At 36.7% G+C, this 20962-nt stretch overlaps 1 protein-coding gene across 1 annotated transcript in view; it reads left to right on the top strand.

Moving 5' to 3' along the window:
- LOC144430460 (uncharacterized) overlaps nucleotides 1–20277 on the top strand; it is a 67235-nt gene extending 46958 nt beyond the window's left edge. The window contains exons 2-5 of the mRNA XM_078118401.1: nucleotides 17513–17689; nucleotides 17881–17944; nucleotides 18557–18722; nucleotides 19466–20277. Coding sequence (XP_077974527.1) covers nucleotides 17513–17689; nucleotides 17881–17944; nucleotides 18557–18722; nucleotides 19466–19607 — 549 coding nt within the window. The 3' untranslated portion in view covers nucleotides 19608–20277. The remainder of the gene's footprint in view (nucleotides 1–17512; nucleotides 17690–17880; nucleotides 17945–18556; nucleotides 18723–19465) is intronic.
- The last annotated feature ends 685 nt before the right edge of the window (nucleotides 20278–20962 follow it).

The raw sequence follows: 20962 nt of genomic DNA, 5'->3' as shown, positions 1-20962 counted from the left end.
CATACAACTGACGCTACTTGTTACATAAGAAGCGCCGTATAGCAGCACTTGTAAACACATTAATCCGTGTAGACTGTAGAGACAATATTGAATTTGGGATCAATTTTTGTTTTATGTATTAAATGTCGGGTCGTTCGAGGGCCACAACAAATTAGCTCGCGGGCCGCATTTAGCCTGCAGTTTTTCCGACCCCTGGTGTTGTGTTTGTCTGGTTTACTGTTGGGTGCTGATTTTTAGTCGTAGGGTTTGTGGTTAGATTGTAGAGGTTTTATTACGGCCTTGTCCGTTTTTGTGTCACCTCTCTGCGGACCGGCAGTAGATATTCCGCGGACCGGCGATGGGCCACGGCCCGGTGGTTGCCGACCACTTTAATTGTATATTTTATGTAAAATGCAGTTCTGATATATGGCTTTTTTCCAGATTGGGGTATTGATGAAACATGCTTTTCATTTTATGTGAAAACTCAGCGAACAGTCTGGGTGACGGATTCTATGTTTTAGTAGCCTAGTTCATGTATCCGGTAAGCCCATCAAAATAAAAATCAAAGTTGCATACAATTACATGTCTTCGAGTAAGTATTCGAGATTCGATTCGAAAAAGGATCGATACGATTCTGAAGTCAGTCAGTAATTAGTTTATTTTTTTATGAACATACACTTGATGCAAACTGAAACAGGAAAAAAACAAGGAAAATGTCATTTCATTGTGAAGGGTGACGCGCAAAAACAATGTTGGTCATCGATCAGCGACACCAATGATGAAAGTCTAACTGTGATACAAGCGGAATAGAAAGTCGAACAAATATATGTTATCTATATATGTCATTAAAAAAAACAATGTCAAAAAACAAATCCGTTATAAAAAAGAGACTCCGGGTACCAGCAGGTACCGGTGAGGTAACCATGGGCACAGCATAGCAACACATAGCAGATTGAGTACAGTCAGCGTAGGAGAGCTATTCGAGAACATTTCTTAAATTGCGCGCGGTCTAGTAGAAGCCAGGTACGCGGGCACACGTCATAAAGCAGATACCCTGTTATCCCGGGAAGGGACTTATGTTAAATATAAATATGGCTCTAATATGATTGGTCAGAAAGAGTTAACATTCTTTATGTACACGTCTTGTTATGGACTTAACTCAAAACAAAACCAATAAGACATTTTCGCGCCTTTTTCAAGCATGATATAGGCTTGTCCGAGTGTTTGTGAACCCGGGTTGTGCGTCACTCCTTTTTGGCATATTTCCAATTTTACGAGTTTTATATCTGTAAATATTTGAAAGCTAAGAAACATACAAAGGAATACGTTACTACTTGAAAGAAAGTAATTTGCGCGGCCGAGCGCTCATTTTCCTCGCCTAAACACGCACTAATAATTACCCGCACAATAATAAACAAACAAGAACTGCGTTGACTTCACAAATATACCGCTTCGCTACTCGGCAGCTGTTTGCGCTACACCATTGCCTGAGAAATCATTTTGTTAGGAAAACAAACAGCGAAACGACTATTACGCTTGCGAGAGAGTGCCGTTATCATAACCATAAGTAACGGTTCCACGGCAATAAAGGAGAGAGGTTCGAATGTTTGATTACTATCGTCGATAAATTTTCTCATGTACGCAAAATTTCGTACATGGAGCGGTCCATTAGCGACCTCTTGCATATAGAATACAATAATACGATTCAAACAAGCCTTCAATGGCCTTTCAAGCCATCTTGGTTAGGTGACAAATGCTAATTAAGGATCCTACTAACATTCACCATTATTGTTCTATATCTGCAAAGCTTTTTTTGACGAATTCGCAGATAACTGATTTTTGGTTTTCGTGAAAATTGTGTGCTGTCAAGTCAAGTTAAGGTCATATGTGGTATCATGAAGTTTGGTGGTATGTAAGTTTATTTATGCGATTGTGGAAATGATGAATCAGGTTAACGTCTTCAATACACCAAAACAAGTATATCCAGGCTTTTCTACGGGACATATTTTTCTGCCCCATTCCCATCCCATCCCATAGCAATTATATCTGTCTCATCCCATCCCATGGGATTCCCATTGAAAAAAAATCCAATAAAAATTGTTAAATTTAGGATTAGCGTCTACTAAATAGGATTACATGTACAAGGGGACATGCAAAACAACAAAATTTACGGACTTTGTTAACTTTATATTCATATCTATTATACATGTGTTCATCAGCCCTTTCACGAAGTATATTGTTAATGCTGAATATATTTTTCTCTTTATAACTAACGAGAGGTCTATGCTCAAGTATATGGACACGAAATCCATAACAAAATATTTTACCATCATTTCCCCGAAAATCATACGGTTTTCGTGTCCCACGCGTCCCATGGGAAATACAATTGTGTGCTGTCCCACTCCATCCCATCCCATGGGACGTTTCCCATGGGATTCCCATGAGAATCCCACTCCCATAGACAGAAGTATATCCTAACCACATTTTCAATAACAAGACCAAGAAACGCTACCGCAATTGACGAGGGATTTCCATTAACTCCGTATTAGTTTAAAAGTATTTTATCCAAACACTGATAGCAAAAACATTCATATCGCTCTGAGTATTTTGTAAAATGCAGACCTTCAACCCCATAAGTTTAATAAATGTTTGTTTATGCGAATGTAAGAATGGTGGATTATCAGATAACGTCTCCAATACACAAAAACAAATGAATCCAAAATATTTCCATGAACAGTACTAAGAAACGTTACCGTGATTGACGAGTGTTTATCTTTTCATCATTTCTTGTAAAGTAAAATTTTGATAGCCACATCCATTCACTATATTAAGGTAAGTTGTTCAACATGCTTGTAATAATGCATGCTCCAATATATTTGAAAAAAGAACGTACTAATACCTGTTGTTTATAAAGAAAATCTGTGATTTGTGAAGAAATCTGAAATCCCACCCATGTAATTTTAATTTTGCCCTAACCTAGCTTTCGTAAGATTAGTCTAATTAAAATCGTTTGGATATAATGTCAAAATTAAAGTTACGCAACTACTGTACTGTCGGTGAGCTGTCGAAACTAACATCTTTTACTGGAGAAAGATGATATATTTTGGAGATTGTAATTGAATGCTGATCTTAAGTGTTAAATTTTCCTGATTTGATATTATATTGGTATTGCACTAAAGATCATATGACTAATAAAAATATATCTACATATAAATTTCAAACAAATTATCTAAGTCACTCAGCGTAAATTTTTATAACATCTAAATCCATATTTATACAAATATCCCCCCCTCCTCCTGACCCCCCCCCCTCCTAAAAATCCTGGCTGCATTTAGATTGAGTAGCCTATCAAGATAACGCCCACGTACTATCAATTCATATTTTGAGTACAGTTCTAGATGAATCAATTTTAACCCAAAGAGTACAAATGCGTCGGGGAAGAGACTTGTATACTTTTCCGGGTTATTTTAAAGCATTCAGATCAAGTTTCATTTTTGTTTTGAGTTTCGAACTAATAGGGAATTTAAAAATAGATAGGCTCAATTTTCTATTACCTGAAACCCAACCATACCAATAGCTTACAAAAGAGATTTGCCAAATGTTTAGTGAAACTACATATGCATCTCAATTTCAACATATTTTTGTTCGAAACTCAGTTAAGGATGGGAAACAATCTGCAACCTTGTATCCATATTGCGCAAGTTGTGATTCTAAAACCACTCATATTTTTATGCATTCATTTATTACACATTCAATAAATTGTACATGATTTCAAAGATGAACAATTTAACATATTAGCAATATTTTCATTCGATTGTTTATTTACTTCGATCCGGTCTTCTCCATTTCTCTTTACATTCGCATTTGCATGGATTCTGCTATTACAATGCACAGATAAATTATTTATCAAATATTCTACGTTATATGGGACAATATATTTTGAAATGGTTGAATCCAAATTCTTGTATTATTCATTGTAATTTATTATTTTAAAAGGTACTGTTGGCATTCACTATATTTTGAACATGTAAATCCTGAATTGTGAAATTATCTATCAATTAAACAATTAAATTAAACTTTTATGGTAATTTAGTTATCATTTTTTGTTGATAATTCGTTTTTTTAAACTCGTTTTTATGCAATAATGTGTTTCGAAATTCTTGTCACATTTGCTTGTATAAAGACACTAGACCCACATTACTTCGCACCGCGTCGTAATCATCTGAATGAAACTAAACAATGCGTTAACCGATTTTTAATATATACAAACGAATTATTTTGTAATAATAACGTACGATATTATCTGAGTCAAAGGATTGATGTAATATAATTTCAATGACAGTTTTTACCTTGTATTTTCTTTCGAAGTTAATTCATGATAACTTCATCCTGTTTATGTTTCGTGTAAAAACCCGTAACATCCTCAACAGGCTTGTATGAACGACCTCATTCCCTATGATCAAGAAGAAACATAAAAAATAAGTGACATTCTAAAAATATAAAAATAGATATCATATAAAATGCAAATGCAGAGTTCGCGGTTATCCAAAACAGTTGAAGTTCTATTTTTGTTCCAGAAGTGACGCATGTAATCCTTAGGTGTATATTTAATATCAATCTAATAATAGTGGACGTGACATCTGACAAATTTATTAGTATCGATAGAAATACTATTAAAATTGTAAAAAACTACAAGATAAAAACTGACATATTTGCGCCAAATTTACAAGCAATTCATTTCAAATATTGTAGCAAGTCATCGCCACTAGATAAAATGTGGGGGTTGCACAGTTTCCCCCAGAAAACCGTGACGTGGGTCCCAGGGGCCAAGTTTGAGAGACCCCATTCTAGTGATTAGAGCTGTTGGCCTGAAAATAGTACTTTGGATTGTGACTTTGTCGAACTCCTCAGTTGACTTAATGTCAGAATTAGACAAAACATAGTTTAGTTTTTGTTGTTTTGAAGACAAAGTTGCACAACGCCTACACTGTTAAAAAAATTAGTAAATATACTAATTTTTCTAGTAAATTTTTACTAATTTTTCGTTGAATTTTACTTTCTACAAGAGTATTTTATTGAAATCACGTGACTTGCTTAGCTGAGCCAATCAGGGTGCTTGTTTGTTAATAGTTTACTAATGAATAGTAATTTCACTGATCAGTTAGTAATTAATATAACAGAAAAATAGTAAAAAGATTAGTATACTTGGAAAAAGTAAAAAAATCTAAGATCCTCTAATTTACGAGTAACTATTCTTTCCAATAAACGAATTTATCTACCTACGCATGCGATATAGTCACGAAGCAAATTTAAATACTCCTTTAGAATTTCATCTAAATTTTGCTCTGGGTATTAATTTGAATTAATTTTATTCTAAAATTATTTTGGTTCATCACCCAAAAATTCTGATTGTTTTGCTATTGCATTAGACAAGATAAGATATTGTTTTTATATATTATTTTTCCGGAAGTAAGCGGACCTATTTGTCCAAAAATTCATCCGCAAAAACTCCACGAGGCAGGTTGCGTGCGCAGCATTTTTGATTTCGAGTTTCCTTGCCCATCTCGTCTGGGACGCTAAGCTGTTTGGGAGCTCAGCATCGGTTGCGTGCGTATGAAAACTGAATGCGGTACGTATGTTAAGTATGCAATAGCGTGAGTCTGAGTTTGATGATTGTGTTAGCAACGGTCTGTACGGTAGCTGCGAATTTACCACGGGTAGTGGTCTGAATATTGAGGTACCGGTACTGGTACTTTTTGCAGAGATCAAAGTGTCCTATATTTTAATCCTTCTCTTTACCGTCATAGGTCATTTAGTACCGGTAATGTGCCAATTATGACATCACTCAAATGTCACGTGCCTGTAGCCCGCGCTTTTTCTGGTTCAGGAATTAGGACTCGGTAAGCGAGGCAGGCTCTTTGTCGTTAGTGGATGTTTATTTTAGGCGGTTGGTTTTTGTAGCTTTTCATGCGTTAATTGAGCATGTTTGTGTTACAGTAGCAGACTTGTAGGGGTCTCATGTACTTTCTTACCTGAATAACTTCTAGTGGGCGTGGCGTAACAATTTTTGGATATATGATTCCTGACCCCTACCTGATGACGTCATCCAAAATTTACGTCACTGCGACGTCACAATAACGAAATACAGCTTGCCAAAGTATAGCGACGGTCACCCGTAATGGCGCCTACGAGTATGTCAACAAACTGAATACGTCAGCGACCTCTCTCTTATCGGGGTCGTTGTACAGAGCTCAAAAATAAACAAGAATCACAAGCGACTAAATCGTCGCCAAGGAACGTTCACGATATCCCATTCTGACCAATTTCTGTCCAGCAATAGCTCATGTATCGTGCTACAATCTAAAATAGAGCGTTATACGATACAACTCTAACCAAGGCTTTAGACAAGCAGAAAATACATGTTATTTTACGCAATGGTTGAAGTTGGGTACCACACACATAAAGACTTATTATTTTATGTCCAGCAATAGCTCATGTATTGTGCTACGATCTATTAATAGGGTGATATACGATACCGCTCTGAGCTAGGCTTTAGACAAACAGAAAGAACATTTAATTCACGCAATGATTGAGGTTAGGTGCCGCAGACATAAAGACTTGTTATTTAATATCCAGAGACTGATCATGTATTGGGCCACATTTTATTAATAGGACGTGGAACGCTTTCACTCTATGCAAGGCTTTAGACAAGCAGAAACCGACATATTAATTTGCCTTAGCGCAATGGATGTAGTTTCTTACCTCGATAACTTATACTTATCTTAGCGTAACAATTTTTGCATATATCATTCCTGACCCTCACCTGACTTCGTCATCCAAAAATTACGTCAATGCGATGTCACAATAACGAAATCGAGCTTGCCCAATAATAGCGACCAGAATGCAATCGTGATAAATACGCCTGTGTGTCCGGTATGGGTGTAGTTTCGTACCTCAATAACTTCTAGTTAACTTAGCGTAACAATTTTTGCACGTAATATTCCTGACCCTCACCTGATTTAATCATCAAAAAATTACGTCAATACGACGTCACAATAACGAAATAGAGCTTGCCTAATAATAGCGACCATAATGCAATCGTGATAAATACGTCTGTGTGTCCGCTATGGATGTAGTTTCTTACCTCAATAACTTCTAGTTAACTTAGCGTAAAAATTTTTGCATATAATATTCATGACCTTCACCTGACTTCGTCATCCAAAAATTACGTCACTGCAACGTCACAATAACGAAATAGAGCTTGCTCAATAATAGCGACGATTACTATTAATGACACCTATGGACGTAGTTTCTTACCTCAATAACTTATACTTATCTTAGCGTAACAATTATTGCATATAATATTCCTGACCCTCACCTGACTTCATGTTCCAAAAATTACGTCAATGCGACTTCACAATAATGAAATAGAGCTTGCCTAATAATAGCGACCATAATGCAATCGTGATAAATACGTCTGTGTGTCCGCTATGGATGTAGTTTCTTACCTCAATAACTTCTAGTTAACTTAGCGTAACAATTTTTGCATATAATATTCATGACCTTCACCTGACTTCGTCATCCAAAAATTACGTCACTGCAACGTCACAATAACGAAATAGAGCTTGCTCAATAATAGCGACGATTACTATTAATGACACCTATGGACGTAGTTTCTTACCTCAATAACTTATACTTATCTTAGCGTAACAATTATTGCATATAATATTCCTGACCCTCACCTGACTTCATGTTCCAAAAATTACGTCAATGCGACTTCACAATAATGAAATAGAGCTTGCCTAATAATAGCGACCATAATGCAATCGTGATAAATACGTCTGTGTGTCCGCTATGGATGTAGTTTCTTACCTCAATAACTTCTAGTTAACTTAGCGTAACAATTTTTGCATATAATATTCATGACCTTCACCTGACTTCGTCATCCAAAAATTACGTCACTGCAACGTCACAATAACGAAATAGAGCTTGCTCAATAATAGCGACGATTACTATTAATGCCACCTATGGATGTAGTTTCTTACCTCAATAACTTATATTTATCTTAGCGTAACAATTATTGCATATAATATTCCTGACCCTCACCTGACTTCATGTCCCAAAAATTACGTCAGTGCGACTTCACAATAATGAAATAGAGCTTGCCTAATAATAGCGACCATAATGCAATCGTGATAAATACGTCTGTGTGTCCGCTATGGATGTAGTTTCTTACCTCAATAACTTCTAGTTAACTTAGCGTAACAATTTTTGCATATATCATTCCTGACCCTCACCTGACTTCGTCATCCAAAAATTACGCCACTGCAACGTCACAATCACGAAATAACGCTTGCCCAATAATAGCGACGATTACTAGTAATGACACCGATGGATGTAGTTTCTTACCTCAATAACTTCTAGTTAACTTAGCGTAACAATTTTTGCATATAATATTCCTGACCCTGCCCTGACTTCGTCATCCAAAAATTACGTCAATGCGAATTCACAATAACGAAATAGAGCTTGCCTAATAATAGCGACCATAATGCAATCGTGATAAATACGCCTGTGTGTCCGCTATAGGTGTAGTTTCGTACCTCAATAACTTCTATTAGGCTTAGCGTAACAATTTTTGTATATAATATTCCTGACCCTCACCCGACTTCGTCATCCAAAAATTACGTCACTGCAACGTCACAATAACGAAATAGAGCTTGCCCAATAATAGCGATGTTATTCGTAATGGCACCTATGGATGTAGTTTCTTACCTCAATAACTTCTAGTTAACTTAGCGTAACAGTTTTCGCATATAATATTCCTGACCCCGCCCTGACTTCGTCATCAAAAAATTACGTCAATGCGAATTCACAATAACGAAATAGAGCTTGCCTAATAATAGCGACCATAATGCAATCGTGATAAATACGCCTGTGTGTCCGCTATAGGTGTAGTTTCGTACCTCAATAACTTCTATTAGGCTTAGCGTAACAATTTTTGTATATAATATTCCTGACCCTCACCCGACTTCGTCATCCAAAAATTACGTCACTGCAACGTCACAATAACGAAATAGAGCTTGCCCAATAATAGCGATGTTATTCGTAATGGCACCTATGGATGTAGTTTCTTACCTCAATAACTTCTAGTTAACTTAGCGTAACAGTTTTCGCATATAATATTCCTGACCCCGCCCTGACTTCGTCATCAAAAAATTACGTCAATGCGAATTCACAATAACGAAATAGAGCTTGCCCAATAATAGCGACCATAATGCAATCGTGATAAATACGCCTGTGTGTCCGCTATGGGTGTAGTTTCTTACCTCAATAACTTCTAGTTAACTTAGCGTAACAATTTTTGCATATACCATTCCTGACCCTCACCTGACTTCGTCATCCAAAAATTACGTCACTGCAACGTCACAATCACGAAATAACGCTTGCCCAATAATAACGACGATCACTAGTAATGACACCTATGGATGTAGTTTCGTACCTCAATAACTTCTAGTTAACTTAGCGTAACAGTTTTCGCATATAATAATCCTGATGACCCTCACCTGATTTCGTCATCAAAAAATTACGTCAATGCGAATTCACAATAACGAAATAGAGCTTGCCCAATAATAGCGACGATATTCGTAATGACACCTATGGATGTAGTTTTGTACCTCAATTACCTATAGTTAACTTAGCGTAACAATTTTTGCATATAATATTCCTGACCCTCACCTGACTTCGTCATCAAAAAATTACGCCAATGCGACGTCACAGTAACAAAATAGAGCTGATCACCCGTAATGGCGTCTGCGACTACGTTAACAAACTCAGTGAGGGCAGCGGCCTCCCTACCACACACACATAAGGAGGGACTTGTTATATTATGTCCAGCCATAGATCATGTATTGGGCTACAATATTAATATGGCGTTACGCGATATCACTCTAAGCAGGGCTTTAGACAAGCAAAAACGGACATATTAATTTACGTGCACATTATATGGGTGTATTTTGTATTGTGCCACCATTTATCAGTGAGGTTTATATTTTAATTTGTTTTTTGTAAACTATACATTTTGGATAAGATAGTCCGGCAGAATCGGGCCTTATTGTTTTGGGACATAAAGTTTTTTTTTATTGTTTAGATATAATGTATATGACATATATAATGATACCCAGGTGGGTGTGGAGTAATGTTGAGCAATTTTTTTTTACAAGTGGATTTAAAGTATTCGGTCCAAGATGACGCACATTCTGAAGGCGGCTGAACCCTAACCTGGTAACCATACAGTGTTCAGGTTGTGCGCCATCTTGGTACAAATACTCCAAGAGCGCCTTTTTGTTAAAAACAATTATTTCATAACTACATGATTTGCATACATAGTAACATTGAATCTCCTTACAATGTCAGAAATTCAATTTTAGTAGAATAAATGGTAGTTTATTTCACTAATACAAGCCAAGATCCATCGACAGCATCTAGCCACTTTCTATTGCGCTCTTCAAACTACATCTGGCATTTCATTTTCCTAGTTTAAGCTTAGGAACTTGGGAAATATTTTATTAGTTGAATTGGATTGAAATATTTGACCTCGTCTTTCACTCCGAACAAGGCCATGTAATACCATCCACTGGTATCTAAAGATGTGTAACGTGTTTTCTTTTGGAAGAACCGCAACCTTTCAGTGCTGCATTGACTTTGGCAAAATTAATATATCCTTGTGGAGATAGAAGGTATGCGTATGCGAAACCGAGATGTGCACCTGTTATGCCAACATAGTTGAGTCAAACGTTTTGAATACTAGTACATCACACGCATATTCCTGCGTGCTTCGGTTGTACGTGGTAACGCGCACATTTTTGCGCACATGCATCAAATTCCATTTGATTATTGAGCTATAGGTTTTTGACGAGCTTTTGTGTATGATTTCATTCCATAGAATTTGTATGCTGTTCTAAAGAATACTAGTTTCAGCTTTTTCATTCATTCAAACCGCGTGTTGAAAGTAAGTTTTGTAATATTGCGGGTTGGTTTCCAACATCCTTAAATCGGTGATGCCAGTAAATCTTTAATACAAAAAGATCAGTGACATCTGCAATAAAAACAGCAGTACCCACTCAAATGACAGCTGGGGGATGGATACTCTTAGTATCTGCTCCATCGCGTGCCCCTTACAGTCTTACCAGTTTACATGAGTGCCAATTGGTATCTAAGCTCAGCCAGAGACAAAAAGTTTCGGACTGCAGTTGGCGTGACGAAATGTTTTTAAATATATATTCTACAATAAGATTATTTGATTGCATACTACTGAAAGTTCCGCCTTATATGTCTTTTCCCTTTGCACTATTCCTTTACTGATATTCGATAATATGACGCTCATCTGACATAGTTCTTAAAGTGTGTAGATGGGTACAATCTTTTTCACGCTGTTCAGCTGGGAATGCGCGAATATATATAAGAATTGCTAATATTGGTTTGTAATGCGATGAAATCCCATCTTAGCATTTCTGCCTCTCGCAATTGCTGCGTATACTTATCGGGGAAGTTCTGTGGCGTGGTTATGAAATTAAAAAACAAACATGGGATTATTTTTTCTACTTCTCTACTACTATTAAACCTTGACATTTTGTGAAAACTTGTTTCCATGCAACCTTTTTTAAAACATCCCCAACAACCACAATTACTTCTGTTATTAAACTTCCGAAACAAACACATAAAATCATCAACAGATGAATATCACCAAGTAGATATTGCTGAATTGATCTTTATTTTACCATTTTGCATGTAATTCTTTTTGGTAAACCTGTTATCTATCGTAAATACAGCACATTTGACAATGTTGTAGTGTGACTATTTTAGCCTCACATTTTTGATATTTGTAGTTGGAGCTCTTGGGGCTCTGTCAAACAAAGTTACATACAAAATATTGGTTGTAAATTTCAAAACATGATCATGTTGTTGGAATAACTTGGCATTTTACCACCCGTATATCATTCATTGTTGAGAATATTATTAAAATCATAAAATTTAAAAATCCGTTTTCGTGAAATTTTTGTTGTAGCTGAATTCCAGGGACAGCATGACAACAGGCAAGAGAAGCACGATCGCCTCTTTTAGTTTATGACAGGGTTTCATGAAAGGGGACCCCGTCCTCCTTGGAGGCGCTGATCGGTTATCTGGGAGCACGAACAAACAGATGGAAATGCGAATATATAATAACAATGTATTTTTATAGAAGAGAAGAAGCAAAAGTGTGAGAGTCTTTGGTAGTTAAAGTAGTAGTTAAAGTGGTAGTAGCCAATGAAAAGCATTGGCATGGAACATAAGAATGAACTACATTCTTTCCCAGGGATATTCTATAAAATGTAGCAATTTTCTCATTCTTGTTCTCGTGATATCATTATCTTTCACTGCGTCGTCGTGATCATCCCGCTGCATAACAATTCTCGCCAACAAATAATTGACTGTTCTCCACCGGGTGTATATCCACTTGAACCACTGGCGACTACATTAGCAGGCTTGTACTGTTAATTGCAACAAAAAACGGGTATTTTGAAATAGTACTCTTTATTTTACGCGTATGTTTCGACAGTATTTCCATATACTGTATATGGGTCGCGACCCAAAGCTGGGCTCAACAAATACCTAGAAGGTATCGATTTTATTTCCTAGTAAATTTGGTGCTTGCGTAGTTTGTGCACCAAGATTGCGCACAACCTGAACATAGTATTGTAACAGGTTATGGTTCAGGTTGTGCGTCATTATGATGCACAGGTTTGACAAAAAACACTAATACAAATATCGAGCCGTAAAAAAAGTGCTCAAGGCTGCAAACTCCACACCCATGTAGAAATGATGGGCAATGACCCCAAGATGAATACTCACAAATAAAAAAAACTTTATGTCTGAAATCAAACTTGGGCCAAAAAGGTCCCCTTATCTGCCGGACTAAGACTTTGGATGGACTTTGGATAATGAGAAACAGGCATATTAATTTACGGTCCCCCAATGAGTGTAGTGCCACATATACAAAGGCAAATATTTTACGGATCTTGACATTCTATCCCTATAGTCGGATTCGGAAGACTTTTGACACAGGGTACTCAGATTCTCAAAAAGGACAATGAAAATATTTGAGACAGACGTGTGAATAATTATGCACTACTTTAATGTGTGCTGTATTTGTGATTTCCATTTTACTCCCCTTTCTCTGCGCGACTATGACATAGGCATGTTACTTGTTCTGATTAAAATTTGGCTTTGTTTGGTGCCTATTTCAATTTTGAAAAGCGCTATAATTTTATAGAACACCCACGTTCTACCGAAGGACAAACGTTTAGACATATTGGGTTCCTATACATAGCCGTTGCTATCATTGTATTTAAAGTTTTCTTTTTTCGGAAGTTTGTCAGAAGATGCTTCTGTGCTGAGGAGATTGCATAGATCATTTCATAAACATTAAAAACGAAATTGACAATTACTCATATAATTTACCTATTGAGCTCATTGCTCATTACAATCATCCAATATGATTATAAGTTCTATTTAAAACGTAACGACAGATAGATGAGAGATGCATCCTGGAAATTAACTCAGGATTGTGAACGAATGCTTAATTATCGATTGCGCTTGAAGTCGAATCCATTCCAAATTTCAACAGTTAGAAAATTGAAGAGCCTATAAATATGGTCTTCTTTCATCCTTTTTCACATTTCCCCTGAATTACTTTGAGATCAAATACTATACCACTTCCTCCACTATGTCAAATTTCTGTTAACCAATTTTAGCGAGCGAGTGTTCAAAGATCGGTATGAGAACAGAAAACATTTTTCTTAATATTTCGCTGTTAGTGAACCGCAAGATGAAAAAGGTCTGGAAACATTGTAGGGGTATTAACATTTGAAGGATCTTAACATTGTTTAACGTCTTATGAATAAAGGTAGGACGAATACATGACGTACGGAAGGACATCAAATAACAAGGCTTTAGTTGTGTGGTACAAAAATACACTCATAGCGTACTCGCAAGCGCCATTATTACGGCTTTATTATCGTCGCTATTATTAGGCAAGCTCTAGTTCGTGATTGGGAGGATGCAGTGACGTAATTTTTGGATGACGAAGTCAGGTGAGGGTCAGGAATCATATATACAAAAATTGTTACGCTAAGCCTAATAGAAGGTATTGAGGTATGAAACTACACCCATAGCGGACAGACAGGCGTATTTAACACGATTGCATTATGGTCGCTATTATTAGGCAAGCTCTATTTCGTTATTGTGAATTCGCATTGACGTAATTTTTTGATGACGAAGTCAGGGCGGGGTCAGGAATATTATATGCGAAAACTGTTACGCTAAGTTAACTAGAAGTTATTGAGGTAAGAAACTACATCCATAGGTGCCATTACGAATAACGTCGCTATTATTGGGCAAGCTCTATTTCGTTATTGTGACGTTGCAGTGACGTAATTTTTGGATGACGAAGTCGGGTGAGGGTCAGGAATATTATATACAAAAATTGTTACGCTAAGCCTAATAGAAGTTATTGAGGTACGAAACTACACCTATAGCGAACACACAGGCGTATTTATCACGATTGCATTATGGTCGCTATTATTAGGCAAGCTCTATTTCGTTATTGTGAATTCGCATTGACGTAATTTTTGGATGACGAAGTCAGGGCAGGGTCAGGAATATTATATGCAAAAATTGTTACGCTAAGTTAACTAGAAGTTATTGAGGTAAGAAACTACATCCATCGGTGTCATTACTAGCAATCGTCGCTATTATTGGGCAAGCGTTATTTCGTGATTGTGACGTTGCAGTGGCGTAATTTTTGGATGACGAAGTCAGGTGAGGGTCAGGAATGATATATGCAAAAATTGTTACGCTAAGTTAACTAGAAGTTATTGAGGTAAGAAACTACATCCATAGCGGACACACAGACGTATTTATCACGATTGCATTATGGTCGCTATTATTAGGCAAGCTCTATTTATTATTGTGAAGTCGCACTGACGTAATTTTTGGAACATGAAGTCAGGTGAGGGTCAGGAATATTATATGCAATAATTGTTACGCTAAGATAAATATAAGTTATTGAGGTAAGAAACTACATCCATAGGTGGCATTAATAGTAATCGTCGCTATTATTGAGCAAGCTCTATTTCGTTATTGTGACGTTGCAGTGACGTAATTTTTGGATGACGAAGTCAGGTGAAGGTCATGAATATTATATGCAAAATTTGTTACGCTAAGTTAACTAGAAGTTATTGAGGTAAGAAACTACATCCATAGCGGACACACAGACGTATTTATCACGATTGCATTATGGTCGCTATTATTAGGCAAGCTCTATTTCATTATTGTGAAGTCGCATTGACGTAATTTTTGGAACATGAAGTCAGGTGAGGGTCAGGAATATTATATGCAATAATTGTTACGCTAAGATAAGTATAAGTTATTGAGGTAAGAAACTACGTCCATAGGTGTCATTAATAGTAATCGTCGCTATTATTGAGCAAGCTCTATTTCGTTATTGTGACGTTGCAGTGACGTAATTTTTGGATGACGAAGTCAGGTGAAGGTCATGAATATTATATGCAAAAATTTTTACGCTAAGTTAACTAGAAGTTATTGAGGTAAGAAACTACATCCATAGCGGACACACAGACGTATTTATCACGATTGCATTATGGTCGCTATTATTAGGCAAGCTCTATTTCGTTATTGTGACGTCGTATTGACGTAATTTTTTGATGATTAAATCAGGTGAGGGTCAGGAATATTACGTGCAAAAATTGTTACGCTAAGTTAACTAGAAGTTATTGAGGTACGAAACTACACCCATACCGGACACACAGGCGTATTTATCACGATTGCATTCTGGTCGCTATTATTGGGCAAGCTCGATTTCGTTATTGTGACATCGCATTGACGTAATTTTTGGATGACGAAGTCAGGTGAGGGTCAGGAATGATATATGCAAAAATTGTTACGCTAAGATAAGTATAAGTTATCGAGGTAAGAAACTACATCCATTGCGCTAAGGCAAATTAATATGTCGGTTTCTGCTTGTCTAAAGCCTTGCATAGAGTGAAAGCGTTCCACGTTCTATTAATAAAATGTGGCCCAATACATGATCAGTCTCTGGATATTAAATAACAAGTCTTTATGTCTGCGGCACCTAACCTCAATCATTGCGTGAAATAAATGTTCTTTCTGTTTGTCTAAAGCCTAGCTCAGAGCGGTATCGTATATCACCCTATTAATAGATCGTAGCACAATACATGAGCTATTGCTGGACATAAAATAATAAGTCTTTATGTGTGTGGTACCCAACTTCAACCATTGCGTAAAATAACATGTATTTTCTGCTTGTCTAAAGCCTTGGTTAGAGTTGTATCGTATAACGCTCTATTTTAGATTGTAGCACGATACATGAGCTATTGCTGGACAGAAATTGGTCAGAATGGGATATCGTGAACGTTCCTTGGCGACAATTTAGTCGCTTGTGATTCTTGTTTATTTTTGAGCTCTGTACAACGACCCCGATAAGAGAGAGGTCGCTGACGTATTGAGTTTGTTGACATACTCGTAGGCGCCATTACGGGTGACCGTCGCTATACTTTGGCAAGCTGTATTTCGTTATTGTGACGTCGCAGTGACGTAAATTTTGGATGACGTCATCAGGTAGGGGTCAGGAATCATATATCCAAAAATTGTTACGCCACGCCCACTAGAAGTTATTCAGGTAAGAAAGTACATGAGACCCGACCTGTAGTTGGTAGACCAAAATATTCTTCAAATACCGTGTACATCAGCATCTAATGGTACCGGTACCGTACCTGTATACAGCGACATGCTTACACACTGCGTTAGTTTCGCCGTCTTACCGGTACCGGTATATATCGACGTCCAAGAGTAAAAATCTGAATTGGCTATTTCAGTATTTGTTTCGGAATAGATGTAACTTACCGGTAGCCTATGGTGATATGATACGTTCAAACGTTACAAGTCAGTGGCAACAATAGGTAGGCTACGGTACCGGTAACAGACAGATGAATTCAACTATACCTACAAAGTCTACAAGGCGGCCATCTTGTTCGGAACGTATTTGGCGATTTCACAATTTACACTGTATTATTTGACTGTTTTTGAGCGTTTTAGCAGGGTTCTTGGTGTTTTTTGACGGTTTTCCACTGTTTTTAAGCGTTTTAGCAGGGTTCTTGGTGTTTTTTGACGGTTTTTCACTGTTTTTAAGGGTTATAGCAGGGTTCTTGGTGTTTTTTTACGGTTGTTCACTGTTTTTAAGCGTTTTAGCAGGATTCTTGGTGTTTTTTGACGGTTTTTCACTGTTTTTAGGCGTTTTAGCAGGGTTCTTGGTGTTTTTTTGACGGTTTTTCACTGTTTTTAAGCGTTTTAGCAGGGTTCTTGGTGTTTTTTGACGGTTGTTCACTGTTTTTAAGCGTTTTAGCAGGGTTCTGGGTGTTTTTTGACGGTTTTTCACTGTTTTTAAGCGTTTTAGCAGGCATTATTATTTAGAACATTGAAATATTCAACCAATAAGAAAATTTCTGAATTTATAAGTTCTTCAAAATCGGAATCAAAGAGTCTGAAAACTGAATTACCAAAATCGACTGGGGTGGTCACGTTGATCGCCTATTATTTCGGAGAGAACCTAAACCAAATATTTAAGTGTTTCCAGGTATGTTCTATGCTTTTTTTGTGTAAAGTACTTTTTTTTGAAAGTTCTTGCATCAAGAGTAATGTAACTTCTGCACAACACTGTTCGTATAAAGTTTTGTGAGCCGACTGCAAATTAATTGGAAACTAACTGCATGATACTGGTTAACAGAATTTTTTTGCATATACATTCACTACTTTGCCTATTTTCAGAAAGAAACCACTTTTTCCCAGATATTAAAAGATATTCCAAAATCTCCATTTATTGCTTGCATAGGTAAGTGTTAGAGGTGAGCGATGTAATTGTGAATATCGGGAACAATTTCGAAAAATGATATGATAGCTGTTTTCCTGTGATTAATTCTGCGCAACTTTTTCAAAAGCCATTTTGTGTCGCCATATACTTCTCAGTTGTGATTATTATAAAATAATATCACCAGCTTCTGTCATGCAACCTGCTTTAACTGTTGCGTCACAGTATGCATTGCTTGAAATATGAAATATAATATTTCTGAAAGAACGTAATGCGCATCATAAGCCTCATCAATGTAATAAGTTCTCCCTTCGTTTTATCAGTGTTGCGCTTGCTATCAACGGTGAGTGAAAATAAGAACAAATCCATGTCTGCTATGTTAGATATATAGCCAAAGCCAATTCGGAGATGATCGTACTAATATACAATTAATAATTATATATATCAAACATATATAATATATATAAATCAAGCATATTATCAAAAAAATCACTAATCGTCCACCTCTAGTAAGTGTATTTGTTATTAGTTGGCTTTAGAAGTTGAGATATTAAGATTAATCAACCTGTCGAGTGACTTTCACTTTATTCATAAGCCTATAGATTCGAAGCTAAAGTTTACAATCTTGTGTTTCAGGTAACACGGTAGCGACTGCTGAGACTTTTTACGTCATCGCTGAACGAGAAGTGGTGTGTTCCTGTAGATCGTTTTTTGAAGCGGTAGCTTTTCAGTTTGCTTCGTTCTATGTTTTCAACATAGAATATCCAAAGAAGGCCTTGCTGACGTTTGATTTTATTCAGAGGTAAGAAAAAATGTGCTAGTCTACAGTGCTGATATAATTCTTGCTGTTGGCACAATGTACACGTTGTTGACGAATTACCTGTTACTTCTGTCATGTAGTGTTATTTGATGACATACAATACAAAAAATGGGTTGTGAAAAGGAAATATGTGACTGGACTTGCACAAACTCATGGTGTCCATATCCTGGGGACTGGGCCATAAGTAGGGCTGAGAATAATTTAATTAGTTAAACAGTTTTAGGTGGTTAATAATAGACTGACTGGCGGTACCACACATGTTTCCTCCTAATCTAATATGTTTTACATCCATATGTGAAAAATGAACTCACAACAATCCTATTTTAGTGAACTTCAATTTCAAACGATGTCACTGTGCTCTCCATTTTGTAGCAGGAAATTTTTGATATATTTGCAAAAAATCATTACTAATGACAGAAATTAATACAATATTTTTCAATTGCTGCATTTGCAATCGAATGTCAACGAGCGGATGAGCCTATTGCGATTTGCGACAACTGGAGGCTAGGAGGATCTGGTGCTTCCTGGTTTAGCAATTGCATTCCTGGCCCACTGGCAGTTTTTCGTTTATCCCTTGGCAAGGCACGATACATTATAAATACCTGACATTTTTACTATTTTTGTCCAGTGTTTGTGTTTTTACTATTTTGGTGGTGAGATGACAGGACGTTTTCCAAATTTCATATGTGAAACCTATTCGCCATTTAAGTTCGGTCTTTTTTCAGGTTCTTCGGTGACATAAACCCCAGAGGCACTAAGTCGAAAAAAAGTAAAGGCAAAGACGTTCATGCAAAAGTAATCGGCCTTGCAAGAAGAGTGAATCTATCACAGGCGTTACATGTGCCGTTGTTAGAAATTGATGTTTAAGTAAACTTTGGTGGTGTTACTGCAGCTTACATCACTTTTGACCAGGGGTGAAAACTCGATCAAATTTTCACATGCCTTTGATTGAGTTTCTCAAGTTCGAGTTCATTACCCTGGTCAGGGGTTTGAGTTCATGTATTTGATAGAGTTTTTCGAAGTTCGAGTTCGCAGCCCTGCTTTTGGCTGATCGATTAATTTGATAAAAAATGATTTAGCTGTGTGTTGGGTGTGAAGTCTGGATAATTTTAAACAAACTCTGCTCCGTAATCTTCTTCAACCACAAAATTTCTGGCTCCCACTCATGACTATCAACTCCCACATTTGCAAATATATGACTCCGTCTCCTGCTCAAGACTCTTTCAAAATATGAATTAAAACTCTTGACTCCCTGATCTTATAAGATTTGACTGCTGCTATGCTAGCTGCTTTAGTGTAACTTTTTGTCCAGTTTTATCAATTTTAACATTTTCGAATTTGCAACTTCTGCAAACTCTGCTCCTAGCTCATGAGCTTTAAAAATGTCCAGTCAAACTCTATTCATAAGTGTGGATAAACTCCGACTATGATTAACTCTATAGACTCTGCAAGCTTCAAAATTTAGAACTCCCACTCATGCTCCTACCAAAATCCTCAAACTCCCGCTCTTCGACTTCACGCCCCTTGAAATCTTATCTTGAAAATCATCTTGCATAATTATCTTTGAAACTCTTGCCATAGCTACAAAATAGGTTGCATGATATTTCCCAAAATTTTCATTTTGAAACATTATAATTAGAGTAAAGTGCAAAAAATCGTGAAATCCTCACAATAGTCTCGTTATTATGTCACGTTTGCCAGCGTCTCATAGCCTGGTATCCAGAAATTTGATTTCAAAATAAGTTTGTCAACTAAACAACCCAGTCCTAAAACGTTTTCTTGTTTGACTTTATTTGGATCTATTGAGATAAATAAATAGACCTCGAAATGTATAGACCAGATTTCTAACAAGTGCCAATAGAAACTCGATTTTGATCCATTACATACAGAATTCCTATGTCCTACAAGAACTTGTGCCCTCATTTTATTGCATGGATAGCCTTCAACGTCTCCTAATAGGTGTTTAAATTTGACTGTAGACCATATATTTTCTGAAATTTCTTTCGAAATTGTTTTACAAGCCTTAAAGGCATTCAGTGTGTATTTATGGTTTTATAAAAATATCAATTGTAATAAAATGATTTTCGTTTCCAGAATCTCGTTTTTTTTATTTTAACTGTAATATGTGTGTTTACTGTTGTGTCGTGCTAGTAAATAGCTTTGCTACTCTCGTAGTGGTTCGGTCATCGCGAGTGAGAAATTACCATCATGCTAGTATTGTA

Source organism: Styela clava, chromosome 12 (genome assembly GCF_964204865.1).
Source record: "Styela clava chromosome 12, kaStyClav1.hap1.2, whole genome shotgun sequence".
Lineage (NCBI taxonomy): Eukaryota > Metazoa > Chordata > Ascidiacea > Stolidobranchia > Styelidae > Styela > Styela clava.
This window is presented reverse-complemented; position numbering and strand designations above follow the sequence as displayed.